Below are 18,361 nucleotides of genomic sequence, written 5' to 3'. Positions count from 1 at the left end.
ACCAAACGATACCTTCTTCTACTCAAGATGTGCCACAAATTTCTCTTCTCCCCAGCTCTATTCAATACCTCCTCATTAGTTATGTGAGCTACCCATTTAATCTTCAGCATTCTTCTGTAGCACCACATTTTGAAAGCTTCCGTTCTCTTCTTGCCCAAACTATTTATCGTCCATGTTTCACTTCCATACATGGCTACACTCCATAGAAATAGTTTCAGAAAAGACTTCCTGACACTTAAATCTTCATTAGTTATGTGAGCTACCCATTTAATCTTCAACATTCTTCTGTAGCACCACATTTTGAAAGCTTCTGTTCTCTTCTTGCCCAAACTATTTGTCGTCCATGTTTCACTTCCATACATGGCTACACTCCATAGAAATAGTTACAGAAAAGACTTCCTGACACTTAAATCTATACTCGATGTTAACAAATTTCTCTTCTTCAGAAACGCTTTCCTTGCCATTGCCAGTCTACATTTTATATCCTCTCTACCTCGACCATCGTGAGTTATTTTGCTCCCCAAATAGCAAAACTTATATACTACTTTATGCGTCTCATTTCGTAATCTAATTACCGCAGCATCACCCGATTTAATTCGACTACATTCCATTATCCTCGTTTTGCTTTTGTTGATGTTCATGTTATATCCTCCTTTCAATACATTGTCCATTCCGTTCAGCTGCTCTTCCAGGTCCTTTGCTGTCTCTGACAGAATTACAATGCCATCGGCGAACCTCAAAGTTTTAATTTCTTCTCCATGGATTTTAATTCCTACTCCGAATTTTTCTTTTGTTTTCTTTCCTGCTTGCTCAGTATACAGATTGAATAACATCGAGGAGAGGCTACAACGCTGTCTCACTCCCTTCCCCACCACTGCTTCCCTTTCATGCCCATCGACTCTTATAACTGCCATCTGGTTTCTGTACAAATTGTAAATAGCCTTTCGCTCCCTGTATTTTACCCCTGCATCCTTCAGAATATGAAAGAGAGTATTCCAGTCAATATTGTCAAAAGCTTTCTCTAAGTCTACAAATGCTAGAAACGTTGGCTTGTCTTTACATCTGTCAGCATCTGTTTTCTTTGGGATTGGAATTATTATATTCTTCTTGAAGTCTGAGGGTGTTTCGCCTGTCTCATATATCTTGCTCACCAGATGGTAGAGTTTTGTCAGGACTGGCTCCCACAAGGTCGTCAGTAGTTCTAATGGAATGTTGTCTACTCCCGGGGTCTTGTTTCGACTCAGGTCTTTCAGTGCTCTGTCAAACTCTCACGCAGTATCACATCTCCTATTTTCTCTTCATCTACATCCTCTTCCATTTCCATAATATTGTCCTCAGGTACATCGCCCTTGTATAGACCCTCTATACATACCGTCCACATTTCCATCTGAGCTCTTGATATTCCTGTAAGTGGTTCTTTTTTCTCCAAAGGTCTCTTTAATTTTCCTGTAAGCAGCATCTATCTTACTCCTAGTGATACATACTTCTACATCCTTACATTTGTCCTCTAGCCAACCCTGCTTAGCCACTTTGCACTTCCTGTCGATCTCATTTTTGAGACGTTTGTATTCCTTTTTGCCTGCTTCATTTACTGCATTTTTGTATTTTATCTTTTATATAACCCTACAGAAAAAAAAATCTCAAGCTGTGAGGTCTGGTGACTTGGAAGGTCAAACGAAATGAACAAGATCTTTTTGTCGACTTCTTCCAGTCCCATATTCTGGGGTGTTGTTGTAAAGATAACACCGCACCTCAAGGTGAAAGTCAGGTGGGGCTCCTTCACGCATAAAAATGAAATCATTGGAATCTGCGTGAAGCTGAGGAAGCAATCAGTTTTGCAGCATGCGTAGGGACAACATTCCTCTTATAGTTTCCTCCGCAAAACAGAAAGGTCCCTAAACTTTTTGAACAAAAAAATGGTTCAAATGGCTCTGAGCACTATGGGACTTAACTTCTGAGGTCATCAGTCCCCTAGAACTTAGAACTGCTTAAACCTAACTAACCTAAGGACATCACACACATCAATGCCCGAGGCAGGATTCGAACCTGCGACCGTAGCAGTCGCGCGGTTCCGGACTGTGCGCCTAGAACCGCTAGACCACCGCGGCCGGCCTTTTTTAACACAAACGGCAGAAAACACATTCAGTTCCGGTGAGTCTCTTTCATGTTCAACGACGACACCAATATTTTATGACCCCCACATTGTTATACAGTTTTTTTGAAAAAGAACTCCCTAGTTTTAATGTGTCCTAGCATCTGTAAAGAGTGACATAGACGAGTCTAGTTTGTGGTGTTTGATTCATCAACCCTCCAAGTTTGGTTCCCCTGCAGTTGGCAGGTCTGCTTGACCTTGAGATGGCACCAGTGCTGGTTTTTTCCTCTATTACCTCAGTTCTGTCCAGGCGTGCGTGCAGTGCAGTACAGAGTAACTCAGCAACAATGTGTACTTCGCAACAGAAAGCGCAGTGTGTTATTTGGCTTGTGAAAGCTAGGTCAGTTATAACAGTGCTGCGTAATTTTAGACGTCAGTATGGTGGTGAACTACCTACAGCAAAAACTATCCGTCATTGGCTAAAGTATTTCAAGGAAACCGCTAGTGCTTCCAGGAAGGTGGACATGCAGGGCAGGCCCAGTACCTTGCCACCACGATGCCCAGACTTAACCCCATTGGACTTTTTCTTTTGGAGCCTCATAAAAAATTTTGTGTACACTGAAAAGATCAGAGACATCAATCATTTATAGCAAAGAATCGTCGCGGCGGTTGCGACAGTTACACCTGAAATGTTGGTGAATTCGTGGCGAGAAGCGGAATATCGTCTCGACGTGTGCATGGCAACAAATGGATCCCACGTTGACGTCTACTAACATTAAACAAAACTTGAAGGAATTCTCTTTCATGATACGTACTCACTGATGTAATTTTTCATTAATTTCCCCATTAAATTTATAATTTATACTTAAAACTAGGGAGTTCTTTTTCAAACTCCCTGTAATATGGCGTTTTACTTTATCCGATAGATGAAACTTAGATTCGTCCGAAAAGACGAGTTGTTCCGAAAAAGTATAATGTGCCATACCCTGAAGAACTGGCATGAAAAATTCTTACCTCCTGCTGTGGTTGCACTTGAATATTGGATTGACTTCAAGCAAATTGCAACACATAAAATAATTTCTCTTTCTGAGCAGTCACCATGCTGCCACAATCTGTAAAACATTGGCGTTTTTCTTTGAGGCAATATTATTTCGCGAAATTTCAATCACCAAGTTTCTGCTCCATAAGAGAAAACATTTTATTAGCTCCCACCTGCATAGGAAGAAATGATCGTCGTAATAAAATAAGAGAAATAAGACATCGCACGGAAAGATTTAAGTGTTCGTTTTTCACTCGCGCTGTTAGAGAGCGGAACGCTAGAGAAATGGTCTGAGGGTGGTTGAATGAATGTTCTGCCAAGCATTACCATGTGAATTGCGGAGTAGTCATGCAGATATAGATTTAGTTTTAGACAGAATACAGTGGGCATAACATAGGAGTGAATACTAAATAAGAAAATTATTGAACAAATTTTATTTTTCAAAGTGCTGAACAGTATGAACTAACGTAGCGCAATCAGTTGTAAATGCATATGGTTACAGTTGCTGCTAAAAGCAATAAATTTTAAACAATAAATAATGACCGAAAATGAAGAAATGTAGTTTTATAATTTCGTTTAGTTAGTTATACAAGTATATGAAACAATTTCAAGAAAAGATTACTCGCTCAAGCATGATTGCAGTCACAACTTCGCTTTTACAGTATTCTGCAGAAGCCGGTTCATAAATATTGGCCATTGATGGGCTCGTGTATACGACTGGAGTTCACCCTCTCAGCGTCAGTTAAGGCCTGAAGATGACGTATTGAATCACTGAAACTGACTGTAATAAAATAAAATAACATCAAAACGACGGCTGTAGATGTGTGATTTATTGCGTAAAGTGAACGTCCGAAGTCTTGCAGACCATCATCCACAAGGTACTTGCTAAGGCTCAGTGTAGATATAGTGGGAACCAGTGAAATGAAATGGAAAGAAGACAAGGATTTCTGGTCAGACGAGTTTAGGGCAATATCAGCAGCAGCAGCAGGAAAACGTATAAATGGGAGTGGGATTCTCGGTATGACTAGGTTAAGTAGAACAGAGAGTGATTCACCGTGAACAGTTCAGTGATGGCTGTTCTCATCAGAATCGACAGCCATTCAACACCGACAACAAAAGTTCAGGCACACATGCCAACGTCGCAATCAGAAGACGAAGAGATACAGGAAGTATATGAGGATATTGAACGGATAATTCAGTGCATAAAGCGAGATGAAAATCTAGTAGCCACTGGGGACCGGAATGCAGTTGTAGGGCGAGTACTAGAAGAAATTGTTACAGGAGAACATGGGCTTAGAGTAGGAATGAGAGAGGAGAAAGAATAACTGAGCTCTCCAGTGAATTTCAATAAATTTCGGTAATAATATCGAATACCCTGTTCGAGAATCACATGAGGAGAAGGTGTTCTTGGAAAAAGCCGGGAGATATGGAAGATTTCATTTAGATGACACCATGGTCAAGCAAAAATTCCGAAATATCAGACACTGGATTGTAAGGAGTACTCAGAAACAGATACAGTAATGGTGGACAGTAGGCTGAAATTTAAGAGACTTGTCAGAAAGAATCAATGCACAAAGAAGTGGGATATGGAAATGTTAAGGAATGAGGAGATATAGTTCAAATTCTGTGAGGTTATAGATACTGTGTAGGCAGTTCAGTTGAAGAGGAATGGACATCTGTAAGAGGGGCAATCACAGAAGTTGGAGTGGTATATAGGTACAAGGAAGGTAACTGTGAAGAAACCGTTGCTAACAGAAGAAACACTTCAATTCATCGACGAAAGAAGGAAGTATAAAAATATTCAGGGAAATTCAGGAATACAGAAATACAAATCGCTTATGAATGAAATAAGAAATGCAGGGAAGCTAAGGATAAGTGGCTGGATGAAAAACGTGAAGAAATCAGAAGTAACGTCAAACCAACATTCGGTGAAATTAGAAGCAAGGGCGGTAATATTAAGAGTGCAATGGGGACTCCACTGTTTAAATGTAGAGGAGAGGTCGGATAGGTGGAAAGAGTACACTGAATGCCTATGTGACGGGTAGGACTTGTCTGATGGCGTGACAAAAGAAGAAAGAGGAGTCCACAGGGAAGAGATAGGGGATCCAGTATTAGAATCAGAATTTAAAAGGGCTTTGGAAGACTTAAGATGATATAAGGCGGATGGGACAGAAGAGATTTCAACGAATCATTGTGGTAAGTGGCAACAAAACATCTATTCACGCTGGTGTGTGGTGTATGAGACTTGTGACATATGAGAAAACTTTTCCGAAGACTGCAAGAGCAGAAAAGTGCTAGAATAATCACACAATCAGCTTAACAGGCTATGTATTCAAGTTGCTCACGAGAATAATGTACTCAAAGAATGGAAAAGAAAATTGAGAATCTGTTAGATTATCATGAGTTTGGCTTTAGGAAAGGTAAAGGCACCAGAGAGGCAGTTCTAACGTTGTGGTTGATAATGGAAGCAAGAATAAAGAAAAGTCAAGACACTCTTATAGGATTTGTCGACCTGGAAAAAGTGTTTGACAATGTCAAATGGTGCAAAATATTCGAAATTCTGAGAAAAATAGAGGTAAATTATTGGGAATGACCGACAATGCAAAATGTGGACAAGAACAATGATGTAACTATAAGAGTGAAAGACCAAGACTGAAGTGCTTGGATAAAAAATGATGTAATACAGGGATGTAATCTTTCGCCCCTACACTCTATACATCGAATAAATTCAAGATGAAAGAATATCAACGATAAGATTCACTGATGACACTGTTATTCTCAGCGAAAGTAAAGAAATGGTTCAAATGGCTCTGAGCACTATGGGACTAAACATCTGTGGTCATCAGTCCCCTAGAACTTAGAACTACTTAAACCTAACTAACCTAAGGACATCACACACATCCATGCCCGAGGCAGGATTCGAACCTGCGACCGTAGCAGTCGCGCGGTTCCGGACTGAGCGCCTAGAACCGCTAGACCACCGCGAAAAGTAAAGAAGAATTACAGAATACTTTAAATGGAATGAACAGTCTAATCAGTACAGAATGCAGTTTGAGAGTAAATCGAAGAAAGATGAAAGTAATGAGAAGTAGTAGAAATCAAAACAACGAGAAACTCGACCCAAAGACGAATGGAGCAAGGAGGCCACAAAAAGCAGACTAGCACTGGCAAAAAGGACATTTATTTCCAAGAGAAGTCTGCTAGCATGATGCATAGGCCTTAATTTGATGAAGAAATGTGCGTTTTGAGCACAGAATTGTTTGGTAGTGAAACATGGCCTGTGGGAAAACAGGAACAGAAGAGACCGAAACATTTGAGATTTGGTGTAACAAAATAACGTTGAAAATTAAGGTGGACTGATATGTAAGGAATGAGGAATTCTTCGCAGAATCGGCGAGAAAAGAAGTATACGAAAAAACGATACTAGAGAGAGCAGTAGAAGATAAAAACTGTAAATAAAGACAGAGATCGGAATACATCCGGCAGATAACTGAGGATGTAGGTTGCAAGCGTTACTCTGAGATGAAAAAGTAGGCACTGGAAAGAAATTTGTGGCGGACCGCATCAAACCAATCATAAGACTGATGACTCAAAAACAAAATTCCTTCGGTACAGTCTGAGATCTTAGCAACAACAGTACCAGTACATGTACTGGTATTAGAACGATTTTCGCTTATGACTTCCGACGCTGCCGTTTCCGGCGAAATGCGTCTGGAACGCAAATAAAAATTATGTTTGATGTGTGCACATTGACCTAGCGGTTATCGGTCCCGTCTGGCGTAAAGTTTGCCTATATAGCGCGCGCCTGAGGCGAGGCACAAAGGGAGAGAGTGAACGGGGGTCGCTAGGAGGCGTGAGTCGCGCATGCACTGTGTTTGGAAGCATGCTAGGCGGCAGTATAAGCTGGCAATGCATAGAACTGAGACTGTTGGTACTGGCGTTGATGACTCTGACGTTCATTGGTTGACGGGACCCTGAGTGGACAGCCTTGTTTCTGCTCACGAGGGCAATGGAACCATGGATAGTTTTCTTTTCCTCATCATCATCATCATTTAAGACTGATTATGCCTTTCAGCGTTCAGTTTGGAGCTTAGTCCCCCTTATAAAATTCCTCCATGATCCTCTATTGAGTGCTAACATTGGTGCCTCTTCTGATGTTAAGCCTATTGCTTCAAAATCATTCTTAACCGAACCCAGGTATCTTCTCCTTGGTCTACCCCGACTCCTCCTACCCTCTACTGCTGAACCCATGAGTCTCTTGGGTAACCTTGGTTCTCCCATGCGTGTAACATGACCCCACCATCTAAGCCTGTTCGTCCTGACTGCCACATCTATAGAGTTCATGCCCAGTTTATCTTTGATTTCCTCATTGTGGACACCCTCCTGCCATTGTTCCCATCTACTAGTACCCGGTATTGAACGGTGCACAGATAACTTAGCCTTGGTAATGACTTCCTTCTTGCAGAAGAGAGTAGCTTATAGCTGAGCGCTCACTGCATTAGCTATGCTACATCTCACTTCCAATTCTTTCACTATGTTGCCATCCTGTGAGAATATGCATCGTAAGTACTTGAAACCGTCCACCTGTTCTAACTTTGTTCCTCCTATTTGGCACTCAATCCATTTATATCTCCTTCCCACTGACATTACTTTCGTTTTGGAGATGCTAATCTTCATACCATAGTCCTTACATTTCTGATCTAGCTCTGAAATATTACTTTGAAAATTTTTTTTTTGCGTGAGCAAAATTTCGGCCCACGAACTGTGGTAACAACGTGATTTAATGTATTACTGCCTCTTGTTGCCTCATTCGAAATTCTCGTCAGATACTTCAATCTGTGCTATGGGTATTGCCAACTGCCAGTCCTGAACTTCCTTAGTAGTGAAATGCCCGTGTTTTGATGGTTTATCAAGTGTGGTTAAATTTTTTATTTTATTTACTGGACTAATTGGTTGCTTCAAGTTTTCCAGGCCATAGTTTAAATTGTCATTATGGTCTGGCCTGTATTCCCTGAAGCACGTATGAACATGTTTTTGCGGCTTGTTGAATTAACACAATCCGTTTGCGTGTTTTAGAAGCTTGTCTTATTACTTTGTGTTCCCTTCCGTGTGTTTACAACGACCTGCCTGAGGAGACGGGCGAACTGGGCCTGTTGGTTGTTGGAGAGTAAAAGGGCTCTTACCAAGAGCGCCAGTTCAAGTGTAATGAAAGGAAAGCTGGGTAATCCTGCCTCTCATTATAACCATTATCTCTTGACGCATTTGTAGTTGCGTGAGTGGTGGCTTAATTTTAAAACCACGAGTTTGTTTAATGTTGTTCAATGATCCTGTGTTGAACTATTGCAGAAGTTAACTCTAAAGTCATTTACTTGCCAGCTTGAATTTGTTTTAGAGATTTCTATATTTAATTAGAGTAATGTTTGTATGAGAAACTTTGTCTTAAAATTTTATGCTCTGTGTCTTTTTTTTTTTAAACATGAGCTCATTGGTAGATGCCGGCTTAGAGTAAGACGAAAGGTTATATTCTGTTCTAGTTGTTTTTCTAGTCGAAGTACCAGGCTTGTTGGATATTCTGATTGCTTTGGTAGTGGTAGTTTAAATATTACTGCTTGGTAAAATATATTTTAGTCTTTTATTATTTTAATTGCGTGCCTAAAAGTTTAATGTTATATATATATATATATGGTGTTACAAAAAGGTACGGCCAAACTTTCAGGAAACATTCCTCACACACAAATAAAGAAAAGATGTTATGCGGACATGTGTACGGAAACGCTTAATTTCCATGTTAGAGCTCATTTTAGTTTCGTCAGTATGTACTGTACTTCCTCGATTCACCGCCATGATTTCATACGGGATACTCTACCTGTCTGCTAGAACATGTGCCTTTACAAGTATGACACAACATGTGGTTCATGTACGATGGAGCTCCTGCACATATCAGTCGAAGTGTTCGTACGCTTCTCATCAACAGATTCGGTGACCGATGAATTGGTAGAGGCGGACCAATTCCATGGCCTCCCCGCTCTCCTGACCTCAACCCTCTTGATTTTCATTTGTGGGGGCACTTGAAAGCTCTTGTCTACGCAACCCCGGTACCAAATGTAGAGACTCTTCGTGCTCGTATTGTGGATGGCTGTGATACAATACGCCATTCTCCAGGGCTGCATCAGCGCATCAGGGATTCCATGCGACGGAGGGTGGATGCATGTATCCTCGCTAACGGAGGACATTTTGAACATTTCCTGTAACAAAGTGTTTGAAGTCACGCTGGTACGTTCTGTTGCTGTGTGTTTCCATTCCATGATTAATGTGATTTGAAGAGAAATAATAAAATGAGCTCTAACATGGAAAGTAAGCGTTTCCGGTCACATGTCCACATAACATATTTTCTTTCTTTGTGTGTGAGGAATGATTCCTGAAAGTTTGGCCGTACCTCTTTATAACACCCTATATATACAGGGTGTGTCACCTAACGTTACCGCTGGATATATTTGGTAAACCACATCAAATACTGACGAACCGATTCCACAGACCGAACGTGAGGAGAGGGGCTAGTGTAAATGTTTAATACAAACCGTACAAAAATGCACGGAAGTATGTTTTTTTAACACAAACCTACGTTTTTTTAAATGGAAGCCCGTTAGTTTTGTTAGCACATCTGAACATATAAACAAATACGTAATCAGTGCCGTTTGTTGCATTGTAAAATGTTAATTACATCCGGTGATATTGTAACCTAAAGTTGACGCTTGAGTACCACTCCTCCGCTGTTCGATCGTGTGTATCGGAGACCACTGCAACGTACATCGCGTTTCTACAGAATGATCTGCCAACGTTGCTCGAAAATGTCCCACTGGAAACGCGTCGACGTATGTGGTATCAGCATGATGGTGCACCTGCACATTCCGCAATTAACACTAGGCTGACCTTTGACAGGATGTTCGACGGGCGTTTCATAGGACGTGGAGAACGCATAAATTGGCCAGCCCGTTCTCCTGATCTTACACCTCAGGACTTCTTTCTGTGGGGTACGTTAAAGGAGAATGTGTACCGTGATGTGCCTACAACCCCAGAGGATATGAAACAACGTATTGTGGCAGCCTGCGGCGACATTACACCAGATGTACTGCGGTGTGTACGACATTCATTACGCCAGAGATCGCAATTGTGTGCAGCAAATGATGGCCACCACATTGAACATCTATTGGCCTGACATGTCGGGACACACTCTATTCCACTCCGTAATTGAAAACGGAAACCACGTGTGTACGTGTACCTCACCCCTCATAGTAATGTACATGTGCGGCAGTGAAAAAGACCAATAAAAAGGTGTTAGCATGTGGAGGTAATGTGCTGTTCCATTCTCTTCTGTACCTAAGGTCCATCACCGTTCCCTTTGGACCCCTACGTAATTCGGTGCTCTCCGATACACACGATCGAACAGCAGAGGAGTGGTACTCAAGCGTCAACTTTAGGTTACAATATCTCCGGATGTAATTAACATTTTACAATGCAACAAACGGCACTGATTACGTATTTGTTTATATGTTCAGATGTGCTAACAAAACTAACGGGCTTCCATTTAAAAAAAAACGTAGGTTTGTGTTAAAAAACATACTTCCGTGCATTTTTGTATGGTTTGCATTAAACAATTACACTAGCCCCTCTCCTCACGTTCGGTCTGTGGAATCGGTTCGTCATATTTGATGTGGTTTACGAAATACATCCAGCGGTAACGTTAGGTGACTCACCCTGTATATTGTATAAGTATCAAGGAATGAAACTTGCTCAAAGAGTTATATTGTAATAAAGTCAATCATGTTTGAGAATTGTGGCTTAGTCCTTTCATTAACTGCACCTTTCCTGTGCTAGCGTAAAGTTGCGCTACAATATTGCGGAAAAGAAAAGGGGTGCTTGACAGACAGTGGCCATTGTTTTCGAGCACCTGGTGGCTGGGAATCTAGCGAGGTGCAAAGGAGGCGGGCTGTACCTGCGGTTGGAGACTCCGCGAGGACATGCGGCTGGGCTGCTGCGGCACCTGCAGGTGCGGTGCGGACGTGGAGGCTCGCCGGCCAGCCTTGCGGGTGAGCGGCGCGCGGTCCGACAGCTCGCGAGGGTCGTCCTCGTCCTCATCTTCGGCGTCCATGTCTTCGTCCAACCGCTTCCGCCGTGACATCCTCTCCTCCTTTCGCTACCTGTAACGAATTACTTTATAGCCTAATCGCTCTCCTCTGTTGCATTTATGGTTAATTGGCCTGGGCCGTGCCATAATATGTGCATTATAAGTACTACTACTGACAAGGGAACCTCCCCATCGCACCCCCCTCAGATTTAGTTATAAGTTGGCACAGTGGATAGGCCTTGAAAAACTGAACACACATCAATCGAGAAAACAGGAAGAAGTTGTGTGGAACAATGAAAAAATGAGCAAAATATATAAACTGAGTAGTCATGTGCAAGATAGGCAACATCAAGGATAAAATAAGTACAGGAGCGTCGTGGTCCCGTGGTTAGCGTGAGCAGCTGCGGAACGAGAGGTCCTTGGTTCAAATCTTCCCTCGAGTGAAAAGTTTAATTTTTTATTTTCAGTTGATGTGACAAACTATTATGTTTTCATCAGTTTTTTGGGAGTGATTATCACATCTACAAGAAAACCTAAATTGGGCAAGGTAGAAGAATCTTTTTACCCATTCGACAAGTGTGCAAGTTAGGTGGGTCGACAACATATTCCTGTCATGTGACGCACATGCCGTCACCAGTGTCGTATAGAATATATCAGACGTGTTTTCCTGTGGAGGAACCGGCTGACCTATGACCTTGCGATCAAATGTTTTCGGTTTCCATTGGAGAGGCACGTCCTTTCGCCTACTAATCGCACGGTTTTGCGGTGCGGTCGCAAAATACAGACACTAAACATATTACAGTGAAAAGTGACGTCAATGAACGAACGGACAGATCATAGCTTTGCGAAAATAAAGAATGTACATTTTTCCCTCGAGGGAAGACTTTAACCAAGGACTTCTCGCCCCCTAGCTGCTCACGCTAACCACGGGACCGCGGCGCTACTGCGCCTACACTCTCCTTGATGTTGCCTATATCGCACACGGACTACTCAGTTTGTATATTTTGCTTATTTTTTCATAGTTCCACACAACTTCTTCCTGTTTTCTCGATTGATCTTTGTTCAGTTTTTCAAAGCCTATCCACTGTGCCAACTTATAACTAAATCTGATGGGGGTGCGATGGGGAGGTTCCCTTGTGATTAGCTGATGAGGGTCACTCCAAAAGAAATGCACACTATTTTTGTAAAAATACAGTTTTCATTCTGCATGTGTGAAAGTTTTACAGTGTGTAGAACCATCCTTCCCGCTTGTTTTCAAACTTAGTTCAACCTGTTCCCGTGTGTGGCGCTGTCACAGCATGTCTTCAAGATGGCTGCTACACTTGACGTTCGTCAGAAGCAACGTGCTGTCATAGAATTCCTGTGCTGTGAAAACGAGACAGTGGGAAACATCCACAAGAGGTTGAAAAAGGTGTACGGAGATGATGCTGTAGATCGCAGTATAGTTAATCGATGGGCAAGCAGGTTACGTGATGAAAGCGGGCACGGCGAAATTGAGGATTGTCCACGCAGCGGCTGGCCTCGTACTGCACACACTCCAGACAATGTAATATATAACATAGACAAATATAATATATTGCGAATACATAGAAAGAAGGATCCTTTATTGTATGATTATATGATAGCGGAACAAACACTGGTGGCAGTTACTTCTGTAAAATATCTGGAAGTATGCGTGAGGAACGATTTGAAGTGGAACGATCATATAAAATTAATTGTTGGTAAGGCGGGTACCAGGTTGAGATTCATTGGGAGAGTCCTTAGAAAATGTAGTCCATCAACAAAGGAGGTGGCTTACAAAACACTCGTTCGACCTATACTTGAGTATTGCTCATCAGTGTGGGATCCGTACCAGATCAGGTTGACGGAGGAGATAGAGAAGATCCAAAGAAGAGCGGCGCGTTTCGTCACAGGGTTATTTGGTAACCGTGATAGCGTTACGGAAATGTTTAACAAACTCATGTGGCAGACTCTGCAAGAGAGGCGCTCTGCATCGCGGTGTAGCTTGCTCGCCAGGTTTCGAGAGGGTGCGTTTCTGGATGAGGTATCGAATATATTGCTTCCCCCTACTTATACCTCCCGAGGAGATCACGAATGTAAAATTAGAGAGATTAGAGCGCGCACGGAGGCTTTCAGACAGTCGTTCTTCCCGCGAACCATACGCGACTGGAACAGGAAAGGGAGGTAATGTCAGTGGCACGTAAAGTGCCCTCCGCCACACACCGTTGGGTGGCTTGCGGAGTATAAATGTAGATGTAGATGAATGTGCAGAGAGTTAACGAATTGGTGACTGCTGACAGACGCATCACAGTGAACGAATTGTCACGCTACGTTGGGATGGGGGAAGGAAGTGTTTGCTGAATACTGAAAGTGTTGGCGTTAAAAACGGTTTGTGCCAGTTGGGTTCCCAGGATGTTGACAGTGGCTCACAAAGCAACAAGAAAAACGGTATGCAGCGAACTTTTGGAACAGTACGAGAATGGTGGAGATGAATTTCTTGGAAGAATTCTGACAGGTGATGAAACATGGCTCCATCATTTTTCACCAGAGACGAAGAGGTAATCAATGGAGTGGCATCATGAAAAATTCACCCGAGAAAAAAATTTCTAAACCACACCTTCTGCTGGAAAAGTTATGGCTACGGTGTTTTTCGATTCCGAAGGACTCTTGCTTGTGGACATCATGCCAAGTGGAACCACCATAAATTCTGATGGATATTTGATGACAGAAGAAACTTCAAGCTCGACTGGGTCGTGTTCGACCACATCGGCAAAAGCAGGATGTTTTGCTGTTGCACGACAATGCACGGCCACATGTAAGTCAAAAAACCATGGAAGCGATCACAAAACTCGGATGGACAACACTGAAACACCCGCCCTACAGTCGGCTCCATGTGACTTTCATCTCTTTGGGAAACTGAAAGACTCTCTTCGTGGAACAAGGTTTGCAGATGAAGACTCCCTTGTGCACGCTGCCAAACAGTGGCTCCAAGAGGTTGGTCCAGAATTTTACCGTGCGGGTATACAGGCGCTGGTTCAAAGGCAGTTGAGAGGGATGGGAATTATGTGGAGAAATGAAAATATTGTTCCTAAAGGATGTATCCACAAACTGTAAACCTTTCAAACAGGTAGAATAAAAGATGGATTTAAAAGAAATAGTGTGCATTTCTTTTGGAGTGACCCTCGTATTTTGTCGAGGTCGCAAGCTAATTCTTGACTATTCACGTGCAGACAGCGTCTCCACCTCACATTGGCTGTTCATAACCTGGCTTTATATGGTAATGCTGTTTACGTAGCATCTGATTGGTCAAAAGTGAAGTATTCGAGACTCCACTACAGCTGACAGGGGGCTTGGGTGGCGTCTTCTAATGAGAGCGGTCGTGAATGCGATGCCTATGATATCAGAAATTCGTAACCTCATTAGAAGAGCATTTATTACTCGGAATATTTATTAGTGATAAAGTATTACTAAACTGTGCTCTGCATTATTTTCAACGAGTTGAGTTTGTTACTTGCGTCCCGATTAGAAAGTCGAACAAAGCAGTCATTCGTGTAGAAGCGTGATGTTTTATAACTGTTGGTGATCGTGTTACGACTAGTGCTGCGGCAAGGATTCTAACGTTGAGAAAATTAGTGACATACCGTAAAAATTGATGTAATCAAAACTGGAAAAGTGGACCTGCGTATTTACCATAACAGTTTTAATGCCAAATCTTGAAGGGAACCACGACTGCGAATGATCTCTGCGAGAGAGACGTCAGCTTTAGAAGATACAAAGTGAGGAAGTAGAATTCTGGCGAAGTGTGCCTGACTTTGTACCTGTACACGTGTAACTGTCACACTAGCTCTAAGGCTGTTATAGCCAGTCACACTCTCACGGCTATTAAAGTGGAGATGTTGCAGCTTGACTGAAAAAGTTCAGCTAATTCTTTTGCCGGGTGCTCAAGAAATAACTCAAAGTGCAGTGTGGTGAATGAAATGACAATTAGTTTTCTGGTACAGCTGACACTGTATAATTGAGAGTTCATGAAAGCAATAACTTTTTGTCATTTATCAGGTCTATCACTTAGAAGCGCCCCCTCTCACTTATAGTGGATGCCATTTATCCGTCTGTAGCATCCACAACTCACACATATTAAGGTTTAAGTAAAGAGGTGGAATGCGATCAGAAATGGAATTAAGAAATACTGTAATAGTTCCCAGTATAAGTCTTTCATTTTGCAGCAGAGTGTGCACCGTCTTGAAAATTGTTAATAGATAAACACCGTGCGCCGAACTGGAACTCAAGTAGCCTTACCTTTCGCGAGAAACGCTCTTACTAGTTGTGTTATCCAGGCACGATTCATGATCCTGCCCCAAAGCTGTACTTATCCCATTATTTCCGCAGGTAGGACAGAGGCAGTCGCTGAAGTACAGCTGTGAGGACGGCTCGTGAATCGTTTCTGGCAGTTGTTGCAGTTCTGTCCTTTAATTTCTCTCACTTTCAGTTAAAATCACTTCAAACAGTATATCAACGAAAAGAAGTTCTGCAAGTAGAAGTTAAAATCAGTTTACCTCATTTAAAAAGAAATTATATTCATGCAGTCCGCCGCTCTTGGTCTGGCGGTAGCGTTCTCGCTTCCCGAGCACGGGGTCGCGGGTTCGATTCCCAGCGGAGTCAGGGATTTTTCGCGTGCCCCGAGACGACTGGGTGTTGTTGTGTCGTTTCCATCATTATCATTCACCCCCATTACGGTCGGAGGACGGCAACGGCAAACCACCTCCATTAGGACCTTACCTAGTACGTTGGTATGGGTCTTCCGCACCGTTCCCCTACGCTCTGCCAAGAAGCATGGGACATCATTTCCATTTCCATATTCATGCAGAAGGTTCGCCGATGATATTGTAATTCTGTCAGAGACAGCAAAGGACCTGGAAGAGCAGCTGAACGGATGGACAGTGTCATTAAAAGAGGATATAAGATGAACATCAACACAAGCAAAACGAGGATAATGGAATGCAGTCGAATTAAAACGGGTGATGCTGAGGGAATTACATTAGGAAATGGGACGCTTAATGTAGTAAATGAGTTTTGCTATTTGGGGAACAAAATAACTAATGATGGTCGAAGTACAGAGGATATAAAATGTAGATTGGCAATGGCAAGGAAAGCGTTTCTGAAGAAGAGAAATTTGTTAACATCGGGTATAGATTTAAGTGTCAGGAAGTCGTTTCTGATAGTATTTGTATGGAATGTAGCCATGTATGGAAGTGAAACATGGACGATAAATAGTTTAGACAAGAAGAGAATAGAAGCTTTCGAAATGTGGTGCTACAGAAGAATGCCGAAGATTAGATGGGTAGATCACATAACTAATGAGGAAGTATTGAATAGAATTGGGGAGAAGAGAGATTTGTGGCACAACGTGACTAGAAGAAGGGATCGGTTGGCAGGACATGTTCTGAGGCATCAAGGGATCACCAATTTAGTATTGGAGGGCAGCGTGGAGGGTAAAAATCTTAGAGGGAGACCAAGAGATGAATACACTAAGCAGATTCAGAAGGATGTAGGTTGCAGTAGGTACCGGGAGATGAAGAAGCTTGCACAGGATAGAGTAGCATGGAGAGCTGCATCAAACCAGTCTTCGGACTGAAGACCACAACAATAACATTTACGCACATACAAAATATGTTGGGTTGTGGGGGACAAACACAAGAATTTCTAGACACTTTAAATGAAAAATTTGAGAATTGTGGCATAAAACGCGGCATGGAGAAAAGCAAGACTTTGGTGGTAGCCAGACGAGAAAGAGAAGGGAAATGTCAATTTGATATTAAAGGACAGGACACTGAACTTGTGCACAACTGTAAATATTTAGGAAGTGTGATAATGCAGAATGCAAGGGTGGGAGCAGAAATTAGGAAAAGTGTACAACAGAGCAATGCATTTTTCCGGTGTGTGACGGCCTCAGCTTTGGGAGGGGAGGTGTCAATGAAATATAAGGAAATGCTGTACAAGGCGTACTTTAATCCATACTTGCATATGCACTGGAGACCTGTACAGTGACAAGAAGAGAGGAGTAGAATCCAAGGCACTGAAATAAAACTCCTCAGAGGAGGAATTGTTAATAACGATTACGCTTGTATCACAATTTGTGCAACGCTGTATTTCATTGTTTTCCAGCACAATAAAAGACTATCTGTTAAAAAAAGATAGCACAGTTGTTAAGGCCATTGCCCACGAAAGGTAAAGTTCCCGGCTCGAGTTCCAATCTGGCCCACATTTTTAATCTGTCAGAAAACTTAAACACTGCAATAATTTTTAATATAGCTATAAAAAAAGTCGTGAGCAGTGATTCTCCTCCTTAAAGAAACCTGTTAGCTTCCTTCATATTTTTGTTTTAATTTTTTGTGAAAGTTTTCTATGCTCATATATCTAATAAAAATTGAATGATTAGTAAGTCACAGGAAATTAAGAAAAAATACATGGGCTGTTTCCGAGATCGACACTTTTCAACTAATCCATCTTTGTTCACTAAAGTGTTTACAAGGGAAATAATAACAATGAGCGTATTTGGCTAACCTTTCAAAACGTGCACAATGCATAGCATCTGTCATGGTATTAAAAAACTAGCTAACCCATGAGAATAATTCGCACTCTATCCCGATAAGCTGCCAACAGGTTCAAAAATGGCTCTGAGGACTATGGGACTCAACTGTGGTCATAAGTCCCCTAGAACTTAGAACTACTTAAACCTAACTAACCGAAGGATATCACTCACATCCATGCCCGAGGCAGGATTCGAACCTGCGACCGTAGCGGTTGGGCGGTTCCAGACTGTAGCGCCTTTAACCGCTCGGCCACTCCGGCCGGCGCCAACAGGTAATACAGTAATCAGAGAATAAATAAATGCAGTATTTGTTAATAAAGGGAATTATATTTTAAATAGTAGTAATAATATTATTATTACAAAAAATCTATATATTTATAAAAATATGGCTAATTGTTAAAACATAAAATGCAGATATTGTCTTTGTCAGATGAACTTAATTTTTTTAAAATAATTTGTTTTACAAACTTCTTTCAAAACAATGTTATAATGTAGATCATTTACTTTCTGGCTGTA

General features: G+C 41.9%; 1 protein-coding gene across 1 annotated transcript in view; it reads right to left on the bottom strand.

The window, feature by feature from the left end:
• LOC124777518 (short transient receptor potential channel 4-like) overlaps positions 1–11,280 on the bottom strand; it is a 268,299-nt gene extending 257,019 nt beyond the window's left edge. The window contains exon 1 of the mRNA XM_047252967.1: positions 11,125–11,280. Coding sequence (XP_047108923.1) covers positions 11,125–11,280 — 156 coding nt within the window. The remainder of the gene's footprint in view (positions 1–11,124) is intronic.
• Positions 11,281–18,361: the final 7,081 nt, after the last annotated feature.

The sequence above is a fragment of the Schistocerca piceifrons genome, chromosome 1, assembly GCF_021461385.2.
Source record: "Schistocerca piceifrons isolate TAMUIC-IGC-003096 chromosome 1, iqSchPice1.1, whole genome shotgun sequence".
In the NCBI taxonomy this organism is placed as follows: domain Eukaryota; kingdom Metazoa; phylum Arthropoda; class Insecta; order Orthoptera; family Acrididae; genus Schistocerca; species Schistocerca piceifrons.
The sequence above is the reverse complement of the archived record's forward strand: the minus strand, read 5'-3'. Positions and strand labels throughout refer to the sequence as shown.